This window comes from Lipotes vexillifer, unplaced genomic scaffold, assembly GCF_000442215.2.
Source record: "Lipotes vexillifer unplaced genomic scaffold, Lipotes_vexillifer_v1.1 scaffold116, whole genome shotgun sequence".
NCBI lineage: Eukaryota > Metazoa > Chordata > Mammalia > Artiodactyla > Lipotidae > Lipotes > Lipotes vexillifer.
The window spans coordinates 981,061-1,007,058 of NW_006786698.1; the positions used below are offsets into that span (position 1 = coordinate 981,061).

The window sequence follows — 25,998 nt, forward strand, 5'->3', positions numbered from 1 at the left end:
TTTTTTTTTTTTTTTTGCGGTACGCGGGCCTCTCACTGTTGTGGTGTCTCCCGCTGCGGAGCACAGGCTCCGGACGCGCAGGCTCAGAGGCCATGGCTCACGGGCCCAGCCGCTCCGCGGCATGTGGGATCTTCCCGGACCGGGGCACGAACCCGTGTCCCCTGCATCGGCAGGCGGACTCTCAACCACTGCGCCACCAGGGAAGCCCCCAATATCTTTTTAATTTAAAAGATACTACCATCAAAAGGTCATATATATATATAAAAGAAAACAAAGTCTCCTCCCTAAAATCCATATTATTCCATGATAGATTTTTCACAGCGACTAGTATATATATCAATACATTTTCCAAATCTGTTTAGTTATCCATTGTGTAATGCTTTTAGAATTAAAAGACGCCATTATCATCGCAGTCTAAACATTGTACCATTACGGAGATGTGCTTAGAAATGGTTCAGTGATTTGCTCATCATGATGATTATTTACAAAGATGTCTATTTACGTTAGCAATAAATAATCCTGATATCAAAAGAGATAATGGTCATGCACACACCGAGATGGCTGCATGCTCTTAAAATATTTACATGTAGTTTTTCGGTTAGGGCTTTCCCATTAGCAAGTGAAAGTATGGTCCCTTCAATTTTCTCCACTTCAGTCTTGCTTCTGGGGGATGCATCCTTCCATTTCTACAACTTCAGGCCATCCTTCATATTTGTTTGTGTCCTTATTGTTCTTTATGTGCTGTTGGAACACAATCATAGTATACAGTTTTTAAACTTTAGTGAACTGCATATCTGCAATAACATACTTATGTGTACTCACTTCAGTAACACTTCTATCAACATATAATTTATTGTTCAATATATTAAATGAGCAACACTTGGGATCTGGCATGTAGTAGCAGACCTTCAAAGAACAGCTGAAAGAACAAAACACTGCAGATGGTCTTTAAAGGATCATTTGTTAGTCAAAAGTAGGTTTACATTCTACTAAGTTCTAAAATATTTCTAAACTTAATTGATTACAGTAACAAAAGTTCAATTAAAATCTTTAATAACCAACTTCCTAAAAGGCTTAAGATAAAACTAATCATATGCCAATGCATTGTCATGTAGGAAAAAAATTTTCATGCAGAACTGACTATTTTTAAGTTTAAAATCAAAATAGTGCCACAGTTATTTCAAATACTTGATTACCAAGAACCTATGAAAAACACATGAACATATTTAATGTCTGCTTTATCTAAGTTTCAAATAACTGGGATAGCAATAGGCACTGCATGGTTTCACACAACTGCTTTTGTCCATTAATTATGAAAGCCTAAGACACTAACCTGTTCAAAAGGGCTTTTTGTCTTAATGCCTTTTCCACCACAGAAGACCCAGTTGTCTCTAAAACCAAGATGAGTAATAGATGTACTCCCCAATTCAGCAATGAGCTGCCGGGCCTCATCATTGAGTCTTAAAGAGGGAGAAAAAGAATAATACAATAAATGTAGTGCCCTGCATGTTATTTAAGTAATACTGATACAGTTAGGATACTTAACATACAACCATGAAATGAATGAGAGAATGCTGGCTTAGATAAGAGAACATAAAAATAATTTTTTATCAGAGTAACATTCCTACTATTTGAGGTTTTTTTTTAATGAATTTTTTTTTTTTTTGGCTGTATGGGGTCCTCGTTGCTGTGCACGGGCTTTCTCTACTTGCGGCGAGCAGGGGCTACTCTTCATTGTGGTGCGTGGGCTTCTCATTGCGGTGGCTTCTCTTACTGTGAAGCCTGGGCCCAAGAGCGTGCGGGCTTCAGTAGTTGTGGCTCGCAGGGTCTAGAGTGCAGGCTCAGTAGTTGTGGTGCACAGACTTAGTTGCTCTGAGGCATGTGGTATCTTCCTGGACCAGGGATCGAACCTGAGTCCCCTACACTGGCAGGTGGATTCTTAACCATTGTTCCACCAGGGAAGTCCTATTTGAATTCTTTAGTGATGAAAGCCATGAAATCTAGAAATTAATTTCAAGTTCATGCTATTTAGAAGTACCTTTTCGGTGTCTTTATTTCACAACAACAATTCATTTTCATTTACATCCATCAAATAAATAAGAGAAACTGTAGTCAGCAGGTGCCTATTCAGGTTAATCCAAGATCTTAAGCAACCAACATCTTTGTAAAATTAAAAATCACTTTGAATCTCCACTAAACCCTTTGTAAATTACATTTGAATAGAATAAAGGTAAATGCTGATAGAAATTTGGATGTTTCTAACACCAGATGTTTTATTTAAAAGAAAGTGAATTTTGAGAATAGGGATATAAATTCTACTTCAGAGACAACTGCCAAGTGGTTATTTAATAAAAATGAAAATATTAACGACATAGCGGCTAAGAAAGGGCAGTGACAAAAGGCAACTGCTAGGGAAACAGCTAACTGAAAGATGCCTTTAAGGAATTTTGTGTAGGTTCTTATCCTAATGTTGAGTGATCCTCCATCTCTCCTCTGTCTCAAAAGGGAGAAGAAATTCAGAAGATACGTGCTGTTGTAGAGCCAAAAAAAAAAACAACACAAAAAGATAACTAAGGGACACCTGTGCAGGTATCTGGCCAGTAAGTCCTCTATATCGCCCAAAAGATGGCATTTATAGGTCAATTAGAGAGGTTTGTTCTTCTAAAATCTGAGGCAAGGCAAGTTTTATGTTTGCAAATAAGTGGAGGATCATTGGCTGCAAAATAGCAGGAGGGCCAGTGAGGAAGGCGCCTGTTTATCCTGCAGCCTTATTTGAAGCATCCCATGCTAATATCAGCTGGCTCCTTTAATGTATAAATGAAAGAAATATGAGGCGCAACAGTTCTAATGTAATTTACTTGAAGATAAACGGTATACTTTATGTTAAAAAAAGCTTCATAAAACAGGAAAGAGCTACATATGTTATTAGCCTTCCACAATTATACAAACCACATCCATGGGGCAGTGGAGCTGTTTTAACCATAGCTTGGGCACTGCTGTCCTCCTGGGGGAAGTTCACTAGAATCAGTGAGAAAAATCAGGGGCACCCTGGAATATTTAGCCTTTCAGACTCATCTATATAAAATGATGTCTTTATAATCAAGGGAAATAAAAATAAATGAAATGGCTGTGCAGAAGGACCAATGAAGTCTCAGCCTCTGAAGATTTTGAGACCTTCACAGAGAACCACGTGTACCACCGTCTGGCTTTCTCCCCAAAGTCTGTCTGCAGCTGTGTTTCCTGTACCCGTCCTTACGTGAATTAGCTATCACTTCCATTCATCTGCTCACGTGATAAGCAACTTGTATATTAGAGGGACATTCCCAGAAAGTATTGTCTGAACCCTGTTTTCTTGTTTCTAAATCGTGTTAGGAGGTTATGGATCTGCAGACTGTCATATTCTAATCCTTAGTTTATCCAAATGTTTTATTTCTGGCTCCTTAATTAGAACATTTTACCTGCATCATCAGTACTAGTAGTGAGTTTTGCTGCTTTATCGAGAACAAATGGTGTTGAAGTACAGAGGTCAGGCTTACTGGGCAGCGTAATGACAACCTCCTGGAGGAAAGCCTCAGGGCTTGATTCAGTTACATCTCAGAAAAATCACAAATTGCACCTCACAGGCTTCGGGGCTGCTCATGAATAGCTGAATGTTATAGGTTCACAAATGCCAAGAGATTGCTTCATACACAAAAACTGCTTGCAAGGTAGGTGGTTATCCAAATGCAGGCCTGGCCCCCAGCCAGAAGTACATAAATTTTTTTCTTATCTAAACATTTTTACATCAATTAAATACATTGAAGGGCAGTCATTTTTCCTTCTGTACTTCTAAATTTCCGAAGTGGTCATTTTGATCTGTATGAGTAAACTAAGCCAATTTAGCCAAAGATCTAGAAGCAACTTAAAACTTAGCTTTGCATTTTGATCCTGTTATTAATCTTTCCTTACTTTTCGATGAGAACAAACACCCTTAGGTCCTGTGCAGAAAAGGGTTAATACAGGCCTTAGAAAGCCCTAACAGCAAGACTGGTCCTTGGCTGGCATCTGGAAACTTGGATTTGGGGAGGCTCCCCCCATTCACAGAACTGATCAGAATGGTTCACTGTGTCTAAACTGTACAAACAGTAGTTTATGCTGAACACCTACTTTCTGTCTGGGAGTCTGGAATTTTGGGATATGTAAGGCGGAGGGTGCCTCCATGACCAGCTCCCAGTAAAAACCCTGGGCCATGAGTCTCTAATAACCTTCCCTAGTGGACAGCATTTCATAGTCTTGTCACAATTTGTTGCTGGAGGAATTAAGCATGTCCTGTGTCACTCCACTTGGGAGAGGAACTCGAGCCTGGCTTCCTCCAGACTTTGCTCTCTGCTAGCTCCCCTTTGCTGATTCTGCTTTGTATCCCTTTGCTGTAGCAAATCATAGCAGTGAGTGAGCAGGTCTGTATGCTGGGTCCTGTGACGCCTCCCAGTGAATCATCAAACCTGGGGGTGGTCTTGGGCAGCCCTGCCGCATGTCCCTATGTATATCTAACTATAGATTTAGAACAAGACAACTTTCTCAATAATTTCTAAAGTTTTCTAAATCTGCCTATGTAGAATCTGGGGGATTTTTATTATTCCTTTTTGATATCTTTTATGTAACTAAGTGAAAGATGATTTCATGTTTTAAAAAGAAGTTTAAAACCATGCAACACAACCAATATTTTGAGCGTTTGATACAGTAGGTATCAAAATGCTCCATTTCTTTAAAAGGCAGTGTAGTGTAACTAATATATTTATACACAGCATTAATTTTGGAGATACAACTGACCCTTGAACAACATGGGTTTGAACTCCCTGAGTCCACTTACATTGTGTGATGGGTTCAAACTGAGAAAAGGAAGTGTGCAAAAATACAAGGCACATCATGCTACTAATGATAAAACTTTTAATACTACTACCAGGAAGACCTGAGTGCTCAAACTGAGATGCGACTCATACAACTACTGAAGGCCACAGAGAGAACTTTTGCTAAGTACAAATAATGAAGGGACCACTGTTTCACAAGAATGATAAAATATCAAGATCAAAGCACAACTGTCTTTTCCAGGGAGGCAAACACTCTTCGATCAACATAAAAAGGGAAAAGTAGTTCAGGAATGTCCATATTAAGTGCTTTAAAATAAATTTAAGCCTCCAGGCCCACACATGTCACACACTTAAATTCTTAAGGAACTTATTAATAAAGTCTTCAAGGTCATGTCGGTTATTTTAGAAGCATCATGGAAAATGAAGATGCTAAGACATTAAAAGTTAGTTAAATATTCCAGTTTTCAAAAAAGACAAGGAAAATTTTAAAAACAATGGTCCAATAAAACTAATTCTAACTCCTAGCAAAATTCTAGAATGGAGTAGAAATTTTAGAATGGATCTCCTGTGAGTAGTACACAAAGAAGAAGAAAAGAAAGAGAGGAAGGGCTTCCCTGGTGGCGCAGTGGTTAAGAATCCGCCTGCCAATGCAGGGGACATGGGTTCGAGCCCTGGTCCGGGAAGATCCCACATGCTGTGGAGCAACTAAGCCTGTGCGCCACAACTACTGAGCCTGAGCTCTAGAGCCCACGAGCCACAGCTACTGAGCCCGTGAGCCACAACTACTGAAGCCCGCACGCCTAGAGCCCGTGCCCCGTGACAAGAGAAGCCACCGCAATGAGAAGGCTGCGCACCGCAACGAAGAGTAGCCCCTGCTTGCCGCAACTAGAGAAAGCCCGTGCGCAGCAACAAAGACACAACGCGTCCAAAATTTAATTAATTAATTAATTTTAAAAGAGAGAGAGAGAGGGAGTAGCCGGAAGGAGGCAGGAATAAATAAAGCCAAGTTAACATCATCTCATATATTTCAGATTTAGAAGAGGTTTTGGGGCAGTAGATCAGGGTACTATAATTAGCATCGTTCATGAATTTCAAGTGAGTATCTGATGGTCTCAGAAAATAAAATAATTAAACAGCAACTGAATGGTATGCCTATTAGGATACAGTGGAAACTGTCTGAAAAGTAGTTCTGCAGTTGATGACTAGATGAATCCCTTGGAGGCGGCCTCCAGCTGGTGGCACACTGCCTGTAGTAAACATGTTTGTCAATGACTTAGATTTAGACACCTGAATGACTCTGGAGAGAGTACGAAGCCTGGGCCATAGAAACCTCATAGGACAAATGTCAGAATCGAGACCAAGTGGGCCAATAACAGCAAAATTAAATTTAACAAGGATATATGAATATAAAGTCCTTTATTCATATTAAGCAAAAGCAAGTTCTGAAATGGGGAGGAAGACCTGACTTGGCAGTGGTTTAAAAAAAAAAAAATCTGAGATCAAATGAGAAGATCTGAGAATTTAAGTTGACCAAAAATGTGATGTGACTCTGCCAAAAGAAAACGAATGCAACACCAGTCTCCATGAGAATTAAATGTAATTTCTCAAACTTGGTGAGCTAGCATCTCCATTGTACCCTGTACTGGCCAGACCACATCTGGGAACACTATGTCCAACTTGGGGCACCATTTTAAGAGAGACAATAATCACCTAGAGAATGCCCAAGAAATGCAAGCAGGAGGGTAAAATGACCTAGAAACTTAACATATTAAAAGGTTAAAAGAGCCATTACAGCTTTAAAGTGTGTTCACGGAACACACTTTGGGAAATGCCATAAAAAAATGCTACTGAAGAATACTGTCGTCAGAGACAACTATATAGTTGTTAAAAACAGAACATAAAAGATTATAACAAACTTCATGTACAACGTAATTCTAATTTCACAACAAGGTATCACGATAAATACAAGAAAGAAGAAAGCAAAATAAAAAAATGTTAATGGTGTTTACCTGAAAGTTGGATTACTTTGCTCTATATCATAAATGTTTTCATTGAAAATGTATTTCTTATATTATTATAAATTATAACTCTGAAAAGTTGCATAAATTTTTAAGTTTACATACTTGGTTGCTCCATCATCATATGTTCCCATTAAGACTATTGTTCCATCTTGTATGGCCTTCAGAAACTCAATAAATGGGGCCACATCTGAAAAAAAAGAAAGGGTTGAGGGTTGGTTTTTTGGGTATTTTTTTAAATGACTGAGTAAACATCATGATAATCTCTTAAAAGTTAGTAATATAAAAAATGAAGTTCTTGTAAATCAATAATTTGTAACGTAGAGTAACCAAAAGAAAGACAAATCTTACGAACAGGTTAAAAATTAAGTTTCCCATCAACTTAAAATTTCCCAATCCTGATTCATCCTGTATGTTTTTTATACTGATATTCCAGGGGCTAAATGAAAAAACCATAGCAAAGTCATATTAAAGCATGACTTATAAATTAAAGTAAGAAATTTAGCAGAGCAGGAGAAAGGCTCATGGACTCCCTGAGTACATGGCAAATTGCACAGATACTTTCCTAAAAATGAAGACAGAGAACTTTTATTTAATGCACAAAAGGATCTGTAATTTTAAAAAATTATATAAATATGTATACATTTGACCCCAGGGGTTTGAACTCAGGAGTCTACTTATACGCAGATTTTTTTCAATAAATACTACAGTACCACATAACCCACACTTGGTTGAACCCGTGGATGCATAACTGCAGATATGGAGGACAAATTATGGAACTTGAGCATATGCAGATTATGGGTTATCCGTGAAGGGTCCTGGAACCAGTCCCCTGCAGGTACAAGGGACAACTGTATACACACACACACTGATTTAAAGTAACTCCTGGGCATATCTACTTACTGTAAACTAGGGGAAGGAATGTAGGTTAGTTATCACTAAAAGCCAAACTAATTAAGGTAAATATTGCAGTCTTTACCTGCTTCATCTAGTATATCAAGATTCAGAAGGGCTTAAACACCACTCCAGTGACAATAAACTGATGATGCCAAAGAGGCTGATCAGGTACTGCAAATCATTCTACATCTTGAACTCCTTACAACGTCAGGTTTCCTTACAGCCCCCAAGTATAATACTACTTCAAAACTGGGTTCCTTCAAATCTACTCAGCTTCTTTCCACAGCAAAGATCCCAAAGATTTTCTCTAACTGAATTCTATCTTAAAATAACAGCATTTTTAATTCAGAAAAAAATGTAACAGAGCAGCTAACAAATCACTTCGATTTAAATCCAAAGATGGCAGTAATTTACAACTTCTTCTTAATTTGAGGAGTATTTTTTTAGCAGTAGTTAATCCACCTGAGATGAAATACCAGAGCTTCTGGTCACATGACTGATTTCGACAATAGTTTTATAAGAGTTTTTCCATGCAATAAATTTTGGTAGAACCAATTACGCCTTTAGAATCTAAACTGGTGGTACATTTTAAGTTTACACAGTTTTGACAGCTATGCAAAGTTCTTCTGATCTCATTTAAAAAATAAATAATACATGCATTATCTCATTACAAGCTGAAGAAATATTAGGAAAGCTGAATGCTCTGAAAACAAGATAAATTTCAGGAAGCCTAACAACTGCTGGCTTCCAGGGAATATACAAAGCGGATGAGAATGGGGAGGTGCAGGGGAGAGCCTCGACTAAGAAAAGAATCAAAAGATAAATCAGTGCTGGCCTTCCTTCTCTCAGGCACATTCTTCTTCGAGGCGCCAGTTCCTTCCCTCTGCATGCTGGTGACTAAATTCCACCTGCTCCTTGAGGAACTTCCAAATTAGGAAGATTATCTGTGGATTGTTCTTAGTCCAGTAAACCAGAAAGGAAATTCCATTCCTTCTCTCAAATATTCATCTACTTGAATATAATCTTGGTTATAAACTTAGTTTTGAGACTGAAAAATCATATGAAATCAATTCAGTCAGCTAAGAATGCTTACACTGGTTATGTCCGTCTTCAAATTACTTATTCTTTTTTTTAGAAATTTCAGGCAGAAACCTACAAGAGCCCGAAGCTTTGAATTAGTTGTCCTGCAAAAAGTAGGACTCAGATTTTTTAAAATCTCAGTTGTGATATTATTGCTCTTAATTACACATCGCCAACAATTTTTATAAAAAGCAAAGTGTATGCAGTATGACTGATCACTTAAATACAGCTAGACATTCAGTAAAAAGAAAGAGTAATAAAATGAACTAACACAAAATTAGTACCATTATTTTCTCATTAGTGGGCTACATTATATTGATGTGATTCAGTGCCAGCAACAGAACACTTATATGTTATTCATACTTACTTCCTCCCCACATGTCAAAATATCTGGTGTCTATTAGATCTCCTGTTTTTCCTGAAAGAGATTGAATTCATAGCAAATTATGCAACTGAAATATACTCTACACTATATAAGACAAATGATCTTATCCAATGATTGATGTGAATTCATTAGCAGAGAAAGAATTATTATGACAAGTACTTAAAATTTGAACTGTATGCATCTGAAAATTTTTTCTAAAAGGGTATTTTTTGAATAGGACTTTCTCACTAATCCTGTAAGCTGAAGAGTAGCAAACAGAAGTTCACTATTGACTGTAGACCATTCGAAGTTGTATATTTTTCATCCATATGTGTTACCATCTTCCCTTATTTTAAAATTACCCCAAAATACATAAATCTTAAAAAAAAAAACATGAATCCATGCTATTTTCTATTGCCAAAGCCATCTTTCCAAAAAATTATATTTAATTCCCTTTGAAAAAATTTTTTTTGCTATCAATTAAATAGACAAATACGTATAGAACATTTTATAGCTAAGAAAATGAAGAAAGTAGAAACACAAAAATGTATCTCTTGTGAACGAAGTAAACAATATTTTCCTACACTGTGAACTGGAGAAGGTGGCTGTGGTTTATAATCACTCTATACAGATTTACAAGGGTGACTGTCCCAGAAAGAGAAGACGAGTATGCAGTTGAGTCTCACTTCATGGGTTCATATTTTCAGATGTGATTTTGCAAGAACACTCGAGATGTTCAGGATTCAATGTGGACGATACTGAAAAATTACAATCGACTCCTACTCTTCACTCAGCCCCACACCCCATCCAGTAGTCCACCACGCTCTGTCATTCTCTAAACCCTCATTCACGTCCATCTATATTATGTTAGGATTCCAAAATCTGCAGCAAGGATTCATCAATTTAATGTTAGATTGGTTGTATCCTGACAATCTCATGGGAAGTTCTCTACTCACTGGACAGCAAGCTGGATGCTTCCAAGAAAGCACGCTATAAATACTGAGATGCAGAGTCTCGACCTACAGTTGGTGTTTTGGGAGGGTGTGGGGAGGGCTTTATTGTCAAGCCTGGCTCTTTCTCACCTGATCTCTTGATATTAGAGTGCATTTTACTTTGGGACATATGAATATCCACTGAGTATATTCATAAGCTAAAATAATTATTCTTACCATTTACCAAGGCAACATTGATCCCTCTTCCAACATTATTCTTAACACCACTCATTAAACTGAAGGGGGAAAGTCAAGACAAATTTAGAATTAGATACTGAACATAAACATACATTAAAGAAATAAAGCCATCCATGACAAAAAAAAAAAGTTGGGGATGTTATATATACGTACAATTGTTTAGTACTGCAGTGGAGACTGAAAGGTCTCTACCAAGTCAGAGAAGACAGTCTAACACTGAATAATTTTAAAGCAATGCTCTTAAATAAGATTTCATGAATAGAAATATATATTACAAAGTATTAGTGCTGAAATACTAGGCTATTTCTTGCTGCTCTGTGTGTCAGGTTATGAAATACCATTTTAGAAAATCCTTCAAACATGTGGACATTATGCACATAGTCTGCACCATCCTCAAGGGAACAAACAAGGGTAACCTCTTTTCTACCTTCTACAATATCAGTGTGACATGAAACAGAAGCGAGATGCTACTAAAACTTTTTATAATCTGAGAGCAAGAAGAATTTAACTTAATTGTGAACATTCTCTTAGTGATTACCAAGGCAAAGTTTCTCAATATCCAGAAGAAGGAATATTGTATTCATATAATTACTGCATCTAACCATAAGACTTGTAATGTCATTCTGCGGTAATCAACCACTAGCAGCTCACAGACCATGACATAAAGATAATAGATACTGTGAAACAGAAGGTATGAATAAAACATTTGCTTGTTATCAGTTCAGTTTGTTGAATTAGAATTATTAAACTAAAATTGTAGGTACCTTTTATTCTAAAAATTCACAGTGATGTGCTGTTCAATGATTAACAATCATTGAGGTTGGGTTGAGGTTGGTGGAGAGGGGGGAGTTGCATATGTGTGAACACACACAACCGTATTCGTATATGATACCATCTATCTATCTATCTATTCTTTATCCATCCATCAACAGACATTTAGATTGTTTCTATCTCTTACCTATTGTGAATAATTACATTCCCAACCAATGACGTAAGTTTAGTATAAATTTTACTGACAGAAAGGATCTGTAGCACACATTTTACAAATAATAAAATATATACTTTATTATAAATTTCACTTAGCCATTGATTCTCACAGAATGTGTTAGGCGATTTTCATATAACTCATCTGTGCTTAACCTATGGTTGCAAGTGATAAATGAGTAAAATTCTAATACAAAAGTTGGATGCTATTTCATTTAGAGTAAGACAAAGTAAGAAAAAGCTGAAACAGTGAGCAATAAAGACATATGTCTGTCAATGATGTGTGTGATGTTTTTGTTGAATCATGTAATAAGTTTTCAAATACGAGAAGACAATTTTCTCAAAAAAAAGAATAAAATGGCAGGCTTAAGCCCTAACATGTCAATAATTATAATAAATATAAATAGTTCAAACATATCAAATGAAAAGAGAAATTGGCCCAGTGGATTAAAATAAGACCCAACTACATGCTGTCTACAAGAAACAAGTAGAAACAACCCAGAAGTCCACAAACTAATGAATGGATAAAACGTGACATATCTGTACAATCGAATATTATTCAGCCATAAAAAGGAATGAAGTACTGATACATGCTATAACATGGATGAACCTTGAAAACACTATTCTAAGTGAAGGAGCTGATCACACAAAAAATCTACGTATTATATAATACTATCTCTACAGAATTTCCACAATAGGTAAATCTACAGAGACAGAAAGTAAACCTGGTGGTTACTTAGGGCTGGTCGGCTGGGAGGGGAGACGGAGAATGGGATGGGAATGGAACAGGAGGGCAATAGCTAAAGGACACAGCATTTCCTTCTGAGGTATGATAGTGTTCTAGAACTGACTGCGGTGATGGTTGCACACATCTCTGAATACACTAAAAACCACTGGCTGTATACTTTAAATGAATGTATTGTATGGTATATGAGCTGTATCTCAATGAAGCTATTTAAACAAAAGAAAGCAGGAGTGGCTATATTAACATCAATTAAAATACCAAGCAATCAAGATACAAAATATGTGAAGCAAACTCAGATAGAACTGACAGGAGAAACAGACAAATCTACAATTACAGTTGGACATGTCAATACCCCTCTCAACAGCTGATAGACAGAAAGTTACAAAGGGTATAGAAGACCTCAACAGCAGCATTAACCAACAGGGTCTAATTGACATTTAAAGAACATTCTACCCAACAACAGCAAAATACACATTCTTTTCAAGTACCCATGGAGCATATACTATGACAGACCATATCATGGGCCATAAAGTAAACCTCAACAAGTTTAAAAGAATTGAACTCATACCAAATGTGTCTCTGACCACAATGAAATCAAAATCAAAGATAACAGGAAAATCACCAAACACTTTGAAACTAAGCAATATATGTCTAAATAATCTATGGGTCAAAGAAGTCTGAAGTGAAATTAAAAAACACATTGAAAACACAGCTTATTAAAATTTGTGAGGCATAGCTAAAAGAGTACTGAGATTGAGGAATTTATAGCACTAAATGCTCACATTTAAAAAGAAAGTTTCAAATTAATAACTTAAGCTCTCATCTCACAAAACTAAAAAGAAACCTAAAGCAAGCAGAAGAAATTAAAAAGAGCAGAAATCAAGGGAACTGAAAAGAGAAAAATAGAGAAAGATCAATGAAACAAAAAGCTGGTTCTTTGAAAAGGTCAATAAAATTAACAAACCTTTAATAAGACTGACAGAGAAAAAAAAAAGACACAAATCACCAATATCAAGAATGAAATGGGGGACTTCCTTGGTGGCACAGTGGTTAAGAATCCGCCTGCCAATGCAGGGAACACAGGTTCGATCCCTGGTCCAGGAAGATCCCACATGCCGCGGAGCAACTAAGCCTGTGTGCCACAACTACTGAGGCCGCATGCCACAACTACTGAAGCCCATGCACCCTAGGGCCTGCATGCCGCAACTGAATCCACACGCTGCAACCACTGAAACCCATGTGCTCCAGGGCCCATGCTCCTCCGCAACAGGAGAAGCCACCACAATGAGAAGACCGCGCACCGCAATGGAGTAGCCCCCACTTGCCGCAACTAGAGAGAGCCCTTGTGCAGCAACAAAGACCCAATGCAGCCAAAAAAAAAAAAAAAAAAAAGAATGAAATGGGATGTCCCTATAGACCCTGCACATAGCAAAAGGATAATAAAGGAATACTATGAACAACTCCACACATGTAAATTTGACAACTTAGATGAACTGGACCAATTCCTGAGCCAGTACAAACTAACACAACTCATCCATTATGAAACAGGTCATTTAAATAGTCCTATAACTATGAAAAATATTGAATTTGTTTATAAGCTCCCCCCACCTCCAAAATATCCAAAGCCCAGAGAGTTTCAGCGGAGACGTCTACCAAATGTTTTTAAAAAAAGAATTAACACCAACTCTACACAAACTCTTTCTAAAAACACAAGTGAAGGGTATACTTCTCAATTTATTCTACAAAGCCAGTATTACAGTGATACCAAAACCTACAAGAAAACATCAAACCAATATGCCTCATTAAAATACAGGCAAAAATCCTTAACAAAACATTAGTAAATGGAATTCAGCAGTATATTTTTAAAAAATTATCATAAGCCACGACTAAGTCAGGTTTAGTCTAAGGATGAAAGGTTAATTATTTGAACAGTTAATGTAATCCACTATATATTAACAGGCTTAAGAAAAATCACATGATCGTCTCAATGCAGAAAATGCATCTGACAAAATTCAACACCCGTTCATGATAAAAAGTCTCAGAAAAGTAGTAATACAGGGGAACTTCCTCATACTGATTAAAAAAAAAAAAAAAGAAATCTACAAAAAAACTACTGCTTAACATCATACTCAATGGTGAAAGGCTGAAAGATTTTCCTCTAAAATTGGGAACAAGTCCAGGATGGCTGCTCTCACCACTACTACCCAACACAGTATTGCAAGTCCTAGCCGACTTCCAAGAAAAGGAAATAAAGGCATATACATTGGAAAGGAAGAAAATAAAGCTGTCCCTATTTGCAGATGGCATGTTTGTCATCTGCATGTTTGGATAATCCCAAGGAAGCTACAAAAACAAAACCAAAAAACCTCTTGGAAGTAATAATTCAGCAACATTACAAGATACAAGATCAACATATAAAAATCAATTGGGTGTCAGTATACTAACGAACACAAGGAAACTGAAATTAAAAACACAATGTCATCTATGATTGCTCAATAAAAGGGGGGATGCTTAAGTATAAACCTAATAAAGCATGTGTAGGACCTTATGCTGAAAAACACAAAATGGTGATGAAAGAAGATATAAATAAATGAAACATGTCACACTCATGGACTGAAAGATTCAACATTGTAAAGATGGTCAATTCTCCATAAATTAACATATAGGTTTAACAAAATTCCTAACAAAATCCCTGCAAGGTTTTCTGTAGATAGAGGTAAAATTATTCTAAAATGTCATATACAAAGGCAAAGAAACTAAAGTAGCTAAAAACAATTTTGGAAAAAAAAAAAAAAGAGTAAAGCTGTAGGCATCATTCTAGCTCATTTCAAGACTTATTCCATAACTAGTATAATCAACAGCATGTAGTATTGGTGGAGGAATAGATATACAGATCAATGGAACAAAGAAAGAATTAAGAAGTGGACCAGTGGAACCAAGAAATGTACTAGTGGAAGTATGGCCAACTTATTTTTTAGCGAAGGAGGAAAAGCAAGTCAATGGAGAAAGGATAGTCATTTCAACAAACTGTAATGAAGCAAGCGGATATCCACAGGCCAAAAAATTGACCCTTAATCTGAATCTCATACTTCATTCAAAACTTAATGTAGAATGGATCACAGATTCATATGTAAAACAGAAAGCTATAAAAATTTTAGAAGATAATGTAGAGAAAAATCTTTGAAATGTAGGGCTTGTTGAAAAGCTCGTAGGCATAACACCAATCCATAAACAAACAATAAAGCATAACCCATAAAAGAAAAACATCAATAAATTAGACTTTATTAAAATTAATAACTTTGGTTCTGCAAAAGACCCTGGTAAGTGGAATGAAAAGACTAGCTACAGACTGGGAGAAAACAGTTACAAACCACATATCTGACAATAGGATGCATATCTAGAATATATTAAAAGAACTCAAAACTCAGCAGTAAAAAACCAAACAAACCAATTAGAAAATGGACAAGAGACATGAATAGATATTTCACTGAAGAGAATATACAGGCGGGAAAAAAACACATTAAAAGATGTTCAACATCACTAGACATAAGGGACAGATAATTGAGATACCACTACACACCTATTAGAACTGAAATAAAAAATTGTGACAATACCAAATGCAGGTAAATATACAGAGAAACTGGATCTCTCATGCACTGCTGGTAGGAATGTAATATGGAGCAGTCACTCTGGACAATGTTTGGCAGTTTCTTACAAAATTCAACATTACACTTACCACACAACCCAGAGCTTCTGGGCATTCTATTACAGAGAAATAAAGACGCATTCGAAATTCAAAAATCTCTATATGACTGTTCATAGCAGCTTTATCAATAACAGCCCAAATTAGAAGCATTGAAATTGTCTGGTTGAGGACAAAAGGTGATGGATAAACTGTGGTATATCCATACCACAGAATATTAGCAATAAAATAGGAGCAAATTATTAATAGAAACAAGTATTTCAAAAGCATTGTCCTTAGTGAAAAAAATCCAATCTCAAATGGTTACATATTGTATGACTTTGTTTATATAACATTCTCAAAACATCAAAATGATAGAAATGATAAAAAGATTAGTGGTTTCCAGGGGTCAGTGATGGTGGAGGTGCCTATTAGAGGGTGTTATGAAAGAGATCTTTGTGGTGACGGAATAATTCTGTATCTTAATTGCTGTACTGGTTACATGAGTCTACACATGATAAAATGACATAGAACTAAACACACACATTATACTAACTGATAATTTCCATTCTGATATTATACTATAATTATTGATACATAAGATATAACCACGTGGAAAAATGGGTGAAGAGCACATGAGACCTCTCTGTACTATCTTTGCAACGGCCTGAGATCTCTGTAATTTTTTCAAAACTAAAAAGTTAAAAAAAAAAACTCTACTCCAAGATCCATTAAAAAAGGAAAAGCATAAAAATTTGATTTGTAAAAGCTTAGTAACATTTAACTATTTACCCATACTCGTCGCATATCTGTCTTCAAAATTTCACTTGTTCTCTAAAACTTAAATGTAGTTAATAAAACACAGACCTTTTTTACGTGTGTGCAAGGCCAGTTGTGAAAGGTGGGCCATAAAAGAACCAAACAAGTCTGCTGCATAAGAGGGAAGTTTCAAAATGCATTTGTTCTGCTCCTTTCAGAAATGCGCTGTAGCCATCACTGATATGAAGAAGCCACAGCTATGATTAACCTGTTAGGGTAATAATTAAGTGTCACGGCATCTGCGTCTATCAGAGAGCAGAGAAATAAAGGCAACAAAGCAGCACTATGACATAGGCTTCCCACAAGAGGGCAGTAGCTTATCAAGTTTTAAAAACTAAATTCTATCAGGGAAAACCTACAGCGAGCAAAGGACAAACCACTAAGATTTTAAATGCATAAAAGGTTAGTCACTCTTACTAACACAAGTTGAAATATTTTCTTTTATCCTTTACGAATATGAAGGTCGCCCCACCACCGCTCCACACCTGCAGGCAAATAGCTAAAAAAAATGATTATACAATCTATTGATAGATTCTACAACTTTGAATAGAGTTTTGTTTCAAATACCTCCAATGTGTTCTAGCTATTGTATCTTAAAATGATTCGTTTAGAGAAGGGTTTAACAAACTACAGCCCATGGGTCAAAACTAGCCAGCTGGCTGGCTGGCTGTTTTGTTTTACCACTCATGACCTTAGAATGGTTTTTACTTTTTTAAAATGTTTATATTTTAAATGATTATGTAAGTACCTACATAGTATCCTTGATCTTACCCTTTTGGACCTCACAGCCCAAAACACTATCTTGCCTCTCAATGTGAAAAAATCCCTCAAAATAGTCTGCCATATAATTTCTGTACCAAACATTAAGATTATAATAAAAGGTGAAGTATTATTCCTAATATCAACTTCATATAAACTGAAATCATACGAGTAAATGTCTGAAATAAAAGCTGTATCTTGAATATTAGTAAACTCTATGGGTTCTCTAATACAAAAGAAAAAGAGCTACAATTCCTGTATTGTGTGCCACTGGATATTTATACCCGAGATTTTCTATTTCTAACTAATGAGAAGTTTGAAATCCGTCTCATTCTCTCCATGATGTATCTTGACTGAATCCACTTGTCCTTAAAACCATGACCATGACCCTATCTTACCATCTTTTATCTGTACTGGGGTTTCTAAATCTCAGTCTATGATGATATTATGGACTTGATAATTCGTGTGGAAGGGCTATCCTGTGCACCGTAGGAGGTTTAAGTATATCCCTGGCCTCTATAAGCAGCACCTCCACAGCTCTGATGTCCCCAAATGTTTGCAGACCTCGACAAGTGTCCCCTGGGGAGAAAATCACCCCCACTGAGAAGCAATGATCTGGACTAGTAGTCTCCAAAATTAGCTTGCATATGCTCAGAGCATGTGTAGGAAAATATTAAAATTTCTACTTACGTATTTTTAGTATTCACTTACATATTTCAGTGGGTACACAGGCAAAAAAAGTCTCTTGCCAACTGTGTGTGTGGGGGGGGGAGTGGAATTGAAGGGCTATGGCAGCCATGGTAATCGCCCTCCAATTGCTCTCTTTACTTCTCCAATCATTTTACCCAGCAGTCAGATCATTTTCTTCAATGTAAATGAAGTGATGACATGCCAGAGTTTGAAAACCTTCAGCAACCTCTCAGCACACTCAGAAAAAGATCTCATCTCTTCCCCTGCATGGCCTGTAAGTTCCACTCGCCTAGCCCTTACTTCTCTCCAGCTCTGTCCCATCTTAGGGCCTTCAAGCATGCTCTTCCTTCTGTCTAGAATGGTCTTCCCCCACTCTTCACCTGGCTGTCTTCCTTCTTATCCTTTAGTTCTCAGACTAAACATCACTGTCTTAGAGAAATTATTCCTTGACCCACTCAATCTAAAGTTGGACACCTCGACCTCACCTCACTTGCCCCCGTAAGTATTCTTCACACCTTGCTGCTCTGTGCAGCGTGTGCCACAATTTCTAATTATTTATTTGCATTTACTTCTTAAATATCCATCTCCCTGCTAGACTGTATGCTCCAAGAAAGCAGGGACTGTGCTCAGCAAATATTTGTTGAGTAAGTGAATGGAATGAATGACGCTAAGAAAACTTAGACTCTTTCTTTAACATTTTTTGTTGGAAAAACTTTCTGGAAACATGCTATTTAATGTCTCAAAGTACCCATTGACTACAAATGAATATGCCATGTATCAATCTGCTTTTATTATTGTTTTTCTTTTTCTTTTTCTTTTGGCCACGCAGCATGCGGGACCTTAGTTTCCCGACCAGAGATCAAAGCTGCACCCCCTGCCAGTGGAAGCGCAGCATCCTAACCATTGGACCACCAGGGAATTCCCTGGAAAACTTTCAATACAGAAATAGAATATACTGGAAAAGGTACTAGACTGTGAATTGTCCCTATTTCTCCACTAGGGATCCCTGGCCAATTATTCAGTCCTTCCTCAAGGACTAGATTTCAGGGCCCGAGGCAAAACTGTAAAATCCCATCAATTATTTAGCCTCTCATGGGAATGGCAGAATGATTCCTGAAAAGAGGATGGATAGGTAGCCTGTCTCAATTTTACGGTTAAACGAATTGAAATACAATTTCTACGTGACATGCCCACTATGCTAGAACCAATTCTCTGGCTCTGAGCCCGTACTTATTTTACCAGATTACACTGCCTACATACACATACACATGCTTCTCTCTTCTTTTTAACCTGTTCTAATCTGTGAATAGAGAACCTGCTAGTCTTCATTAGAGTGTGATCTCTTCTTTGCATTAAAACTTCCATGCTTCAAGGGGGCAGAGGTGTCTAAAGACAATCTACCATGGGCTGGGCATTCTAAGAAAACTTCTGCTTATTAATCAGAATGAAATTTCTGGCCCCTTTAGCCAAACAAGGTGAAAAAGGTGAAAATGGTGAATGGGAACACTCTAAGGTAATGCGGAGGATGTTATTTAACGCAAAATCTACTAACTTCTAAAATCCAAGTGCTTTTTAATTCAATTCAGTAAAGCAAGACTATTACGAGACATCAGAGGACAATGGATTAACAATGGATTATCATCAGCATGAGGAAAAAGGAAATGAGTAGGGATCTTAAAGATCACCTAGCTCAAGCCTTTAATTTATAAGAAAAGTGTTATTTTAAGAGGCTAAATAACCTATGCATGGTTAACTGAAAAAGGGGTTAGGATAAAAATGTTAGCGCTTCTATATTAAAAAGAAAAGACACAAAAAATGCTGGGAAAAACTGCCTCATTTCCTTCTATCTGTAAAATTACCTCACTCTTTATTCTACATATTAATGGTACATATATTATTTTATGTGAAGCTTAAATAAACTCACATACCTAATTTTTCAGGCAAGACCAGATTAAAAGCAACCAACTAAAAGTAAGGTTTGCAACTTCACAGGCGGGAACTTCACAATCAAGTGACAAAGGACACTGGGGTAGGAGGCTGAAAAAAAACTAAAAAGTATACTTTGTAGAGCACCTCAATAAAGGAAACCATTCAGTTTAGTGGCAAGCAGTTTTGGGCCACAGTGGACTAGAGGTTACTGCTGGGTTATTTCATACTTCAACAAGCAGCATTCAAACAGTTAAGATGAAAGATGTTGGTTTGTAAGATAAAGTGTTCATTATCTAGGGCAGTGCTATCTATTTGACAAAAACGGTCCTATTTGGACTTCTTTGCAGCGATGGAAATGCTCTCTGTCTGTGCTGTTCAGTTGGGTAGGCACAAGCTGTCCGTGACTATTAGCACTTGAAATGTGGCTGGTGTGACTGAGGAGCTGAACTTTTAATTAATTTAAATGAATTAACTTTTCCCCTATTACTTAAGAATCAAAATTAAATAGCCACCTTGTGTCTATGACTACCAGCTGGGATCTAGAGAATTTACTCAGAGGAAATCTCTCATCTTTACACGAAGCTGAATAAATGCTATGTTCTTATGTCACTCTTAATATGGAATGTAAGAACTTTAAGACTCCTTAAATGAGTGGGGAAAAATTGTATAATGGAAATGGAAATAACTTTTATTTACTAAAAGGCATGCCCAATACATTTTCAAAGGATCCATTAAACTCGAGTTCAATTTGCTAAAATTTAATAGCACACGTTACACTTCCAAATTGATAAATACTTACACATTGTCTTCCAGGCAGATTTTGGGTCCTACCACATTAGCTGCTCCACTTGCCATTTTAAAAGCAAAATGCTTCTCAGGGCAAGCTTTTGAGATCCCACATTTATATCTGGGAGGTTTTGTAGCTTTGGAGAGAAAAAAAATTTATTTTAAGAAAACAATGTTAACAGACTCTGTATTTAGTTTGTTTCATATCTCAAACCACAACGGGCATTATGCAAAACACCAAGATACACATATCTTAAACTACATGCTAGTGTTTTTTTTTTTCCTGAGAGTTTCAAAGAAGTTCAAAACAAAACAAAACGGAACCTCCTAGGAAACAAGCTAACAATTGACATAAATGGAACAAGTAACATGATCTTCATGAGGGTAAATATATTTTATCTAATTATTTTTAAGCTTATTTAAAAAAACCAGGATGGGGGAGGTCTGGAATTGTTACTTTGTATTTCCAGTCCATATATGCAAAATAAATGGACAGTAAAAAGCCTGATGCATCACTGAATATCTGCTCACATACTAGTTCTAACTAGGAATTCTTTTTTTTTTTAACATCTTTATTGGAGTATAATTGCTTACAATGGTGTATCAGTTTCTGCTTTATAACAAAGTGAATCAGCTAAACATATACATATATCCCCTAACTAGGAATTCTTTTACACACTTTCTGTACTTATAATACTGAAGCTAAAAAACACGAATGGAACAAAATATCCATTATAAATACATACCCAAAATATTGAGCTGTCCAATCAAATAGCTTCCTTAAAACTTAATAATTTCTAAAATCAGTTTTGCTCACATTGAACTATATCCATTGTTTGAATATATGTTCTCATATGCCTGAGAGAAAAAGAATAAACCATCTGCAAAATATTGAGATGAAATACTTACAACGTGCAACTGCGTCCAATGCTGACCTTGCTAAGGAAAAGAAAGTTATCGTTAGAAAGAATAAAGCTATTGGCAAGTATCACTTTTAAACATGTGTGGAGCTAATAGGCCTATAAAAATGTGTTTGAATTATTGCTTAGTATACAATACATAAAACATGAATATCACTTTAGAGAAAAAGTGAGAAAGTAACTTTAGGCTACATAATTCACTACAAACAATTATGTAGAGGAATTATGGAGGGTATTATTTTGTTATTGATAGAGTACTTTGTTTTTACCTTTACATTTTATGTTTAGTTTTAGTTATTATAAATTTAAATCCCAATCAGAAAGTTACTCTACAAGCTTAACTTTTTTTAATTCATTTTTTATTTTTTTCCAGCTTTCTCGAGATACAGTTGACACATAAAATTGTGTAAGTATAGGCGCACAACACTTTGATATGATACATTTAAAAACTGCAAAATGATTACCATGATACCGGTACATATAGTGGTATAATACTACACCCCAATAATAGTAGCTAGCACCTCTATCCCATTACATACTTACCACTTCCTTTCTGTGGTGAGAACATTTAAAGATCTACTCTTTTAGCAACATTCAAGTATATGACAGTATTATTAGCTTATAATCACCATGTTGTACATTCAATCCCCAAACTTGTTAATCTTATAACTGGGAGTTTGTACCCTTTGAGCAATGTCTCATTAGCTCCGCCCCCTCCCAACACCTGGTAACCAGCATTCTTTTCTGTTTCTCTGAGTTTGTTCTTTTTAGATTCCATATATAAGTGATATCATACAGTATTTCAAACTTTCCTTTAAATGAGTTTAAATATATACTTGGTGACTATTAGGGTGTTTAAAAGTTGCTGCTGCTGTATGGTGTAGTGTACATATGCATATAAAGTCCTGTCTATCTCAGAGGTTAGGCTAAGAGATTTGGGGAGTGGGAAGCACACAAGAGGGATAGTGGTGGTTAGGAAGCTTTAATTTCCCTAAAATAGAAATGTATCAGATATAATAATAATAAAAAAAGGTCATTACTAAGAGTTTTATCATTTATCAGTTCAAGGAAGCCAGAATTTTCTGATCCAATCTTAACCCGAATGCAGTAGATGTCAACCTGGACATCTACACTTAGAGTTTTTTAAAAGCACAAACATCTGATTCCAGCCCAGGAGATTACAATTCAGATCGTCAATAGTATTGTGGATAGCCATTTCCTGATTTAGCTAATAAGCATGCAGTGTCATAAATGTTTGCCAGCTGTTTGACTATAAATAGTCACTTAGTTTTTAGTTCTGTACTATTTTAGATAACTGCGAATTTCCTGTAAAACCAGTACTGAAACTGGAGAACAGAATGTTAAAGCTGAAAATAAGATGTAAATGTTTAAAAACAGGAAAACGACTAAGTAAATGAAGGTCATTAACTCTACAGAACACTCAGAATATTATGCACCGTTGAAGTCACAAATGCAATGCAGTCACATGGGAAAAGTTTAATGCATGGAATAGAGCAAAAAACAAACTTTATCTGTGAGTACTAAATATATTCACGGATAAGGACAAAGACTTGAAGGAAACAAAAAATGATCAATTAGTAAATTAGGGTGCTGGGGCTCATTCTTTCAATTTTCTTAATTATATCATTTTTCCTTAATGATGTCACAAAAGGGAAAAATAATTCTAGAGACCGTTCGGTCCAATGCTCTCACTTTCGTAAATGAGAAAATGAAAGCCAGAGAGTGACTAGCAACCAGTGATTAGCAGCATGTAGACTATTAAGCCTTGAGACTTCCCTGGTGGCGCAGTGGTTAAGAATCCGCCTGCCAATGCAGGGGACACGGGTTTGAGCCCTGGTCTTGGAAGATCCCACATGCTGCGAGCAACTAAGACCGTGCGCCACAACTACTGAAGCCTGCATGTCTAGAGCCCGTGCTCCGCAACAAGAGAAGCCGCCACAATGAGAAGCCCGCGCACCGCAACGAAGAGTAGCCCCTGCTCTCCGCAACTAGAGAAAGCCCGCGTGCGACTAGCAATGAAGACCCAATGCAGCCAAAAATAAATGAATAAATAAATTAATTAATTAATTTTAAAAAAAATAAAGAAAGTCTCAATTTCACTTAGACCTAAGCAAACATGTATCATCAGGCTCAGATATTAAGATGCTTACAGAGGAACATTGTTCAAATCAGGAATGCTGGCATACCCAACTTATGATAGCCAGATATGGGGAAGACAGTGGGATCAAAACAGGGGTAATATAACAGCTCATTCACATATGTGGGGCACTCTATCAAGTACGTTTGCATGTATTGTTGATTTGCCCATCACCTCTGTTTTAAAGAGAAAGAAACTGAGAACAGATAGGTTTAGCAACTGGATTTGTTCTATGCATAATTAGTAATCGGCAAAGCCAGTTTTCAAAGCCATATTTCATTCTAGCATCCAGACTTATGTTCACACCCCCCCCCCCAAAATGGGACTGTCTGAGGTCTAATGATCACAGGTATAAAAACCACTAGTCCTGCCAGGAGCAGGAAGCAGGATAGGGAGCTTTCAGAACCATCCTTCTGACTGCAGAGTGGAGAACAGACTGCAGAGGACTCAAGACTCGAGACAAGGAGTCCACAAGGACAAGGACGCTGCTAAGGTAATCCAGGTAAAAAAGGGTAGCAACCTGAACAAAAGCAGTGACTGTGGGTTTGAAAGAAGTAGACAGGCTCAGAACAACTAAGGCTGTGGAACAGACCAGATGGAGGGGTGATGGAAAGGGAGGAATCAAGTTTACCACTCAGACATTTGCCTTTAGAAGTATTCATTTATCCATTTACATGAGCCAAAGAACAAAAACACTGTCTCTCACTCAATATGTTTGTTGTCTAGTGAGGAGATAGGGTGTGAGATGGGTGCTGAGCTCTCTGTGGACCTGTTAATTTTAAGACACTTGGAGAAGACCTAGGCAGAAGTCTAGAGGCCACAGCTGTAAATGAGACCTGGGATGAAGATATAAACTGGAACACTGGCAAATGATGAGGCCACACAAAGGGAGGATTTAAAATGAGGAGAGGGCTGAGGAGAGAAATCTTAGAGACATTAATCATCAACTAACACTCAGAGGAAGAGTGTGGCTGAGGAAAAGGAGACAGAAGGAAAACCAGGGATGAGCTTCTAAAATGGTCAAATGGGTTTGATTGGAAAACTTAAGAGGTATTAATAAATAAATAATAAATCAATGCAACTCAATTTAAAAAACTTTACTGGGATAAAATTTGGGGTAAATGTTTCTTAATCATCAGACTTTTGAGAAATAACATCACCTCCATTTAATTTGTGTAAGAGTAAGGGGAGAAGATGCTCAAAGGAAAAAAAAAAGCCTCTTGTGAAAAACTTTTCAGATTAAAACAAATTTTATCCAATATGCATCACAAGCAAAAGCCCTCTATTTGGCCTGCGGTTCTGAGAATTTTAGCACCTGGAGGCCAAAAAGGTAAATTTTCATAAATAAAACGGGATGTTTTCCACATGTAGAGTTTGGGCACAACACACAAACACAAAAATCCCTCTTTTTCTGCAACTTTCATTTCTCGAACTACCTTGATAGCTTTAATTCTTAATGTCTTTCAATATATTCAGCTTTTCACTTCAAGAAATGGTAATAAACATTTGGTTTTATCAGTGAATGTCTTTCAACAAGTCAGGCTAAAGAAATCCAATAGAACTACTTTGTACTTTAGTTTTTAATAATGTCTCAAATAATTTATATGTATATACTATTTCAGTGGTTTAAATCTGAAAGGTAAAAATAAATCGACTAAAGAGAATGTTAAGTACTTACTGCAAAAATATTTTGGACTGTTTTCAGTACATTTACTAGCTGTTAAGTATCCATACTGAAAACTAACACTATGTTAAACCACAATCATAACTAAGACTGGTAGATTGTACCCATGTTGATGTCCTAGCGTGACACTACACTGTAAGTAGCTTTATAAGACGTTACCAATGAGAAACTGAGTAAAGGGTATGTAGGATCTCTCCATATTATCTCTTACAAATGCATGTGAATCCACAATTATCTTAAAATTAAAAGTTTTGTTAAAAATTGTTTAAAAAAATCAGAATCTATTTTGGTTATTTCAACTACTAATTGCAGGCAAAATTTTTCATTCTTCCTTTCTAGAAATGTTTTATTTTTCTAAAACAGTACTATATAATCAACTTGAATGTAAATTTACATAAACTATCAAGTTATTATATCAACAAGTTGAAAAATGGGAAAAGTTCACC

The 25,998-nt window shown here is 36.5% G+C and overlaps 1 protein-coding gene across 1 annotated transcript in view; it reads right to left on the reverse strand.

The window, feature by feature from the left end:
* Window positions 1-209: 209 nt before the first annotated feature.
* Window positions 210-25,998, reverse strand: part of FAM3C (FAM3 metabolism regulating signaling molecule C) — a 46,308-nt gene continuing 20,519 nt past the window's right edge. Inside the window, exons 4-10 of the mRNA XM_007459336.1 lie at window positions 21,700-21,729; window positions 20,804-20,927; window positions 10,376-10,434; window positions 9,210-9,260; window positions 6,971-7,055; window positions 1,334-1,460; window positions 210-741 (exon numbers count right to left, since the gene is read on the reverse strand). Coding sequence (XP_007459398.1) covers window positions 652-741; window positions 1,334-1,460; window positions 6,971-7,055; window positions 9,210-9,260; window positions 10,376-10,434; window positions 20,804-20,927; window positions 21,700-21,729 — 566 coding nt within the window. The 3' untranslated portion in view covers window positions 210-651. The remainder of the gene's footprint in view (window positions 742-1,333; window positions 1,461-6,970; window positions 7,056-9,209; window positions 9,261-10,375; window positions 10,435-20,803; window positions 20,928-21,699; window positions 21,730-25,998) is intronic.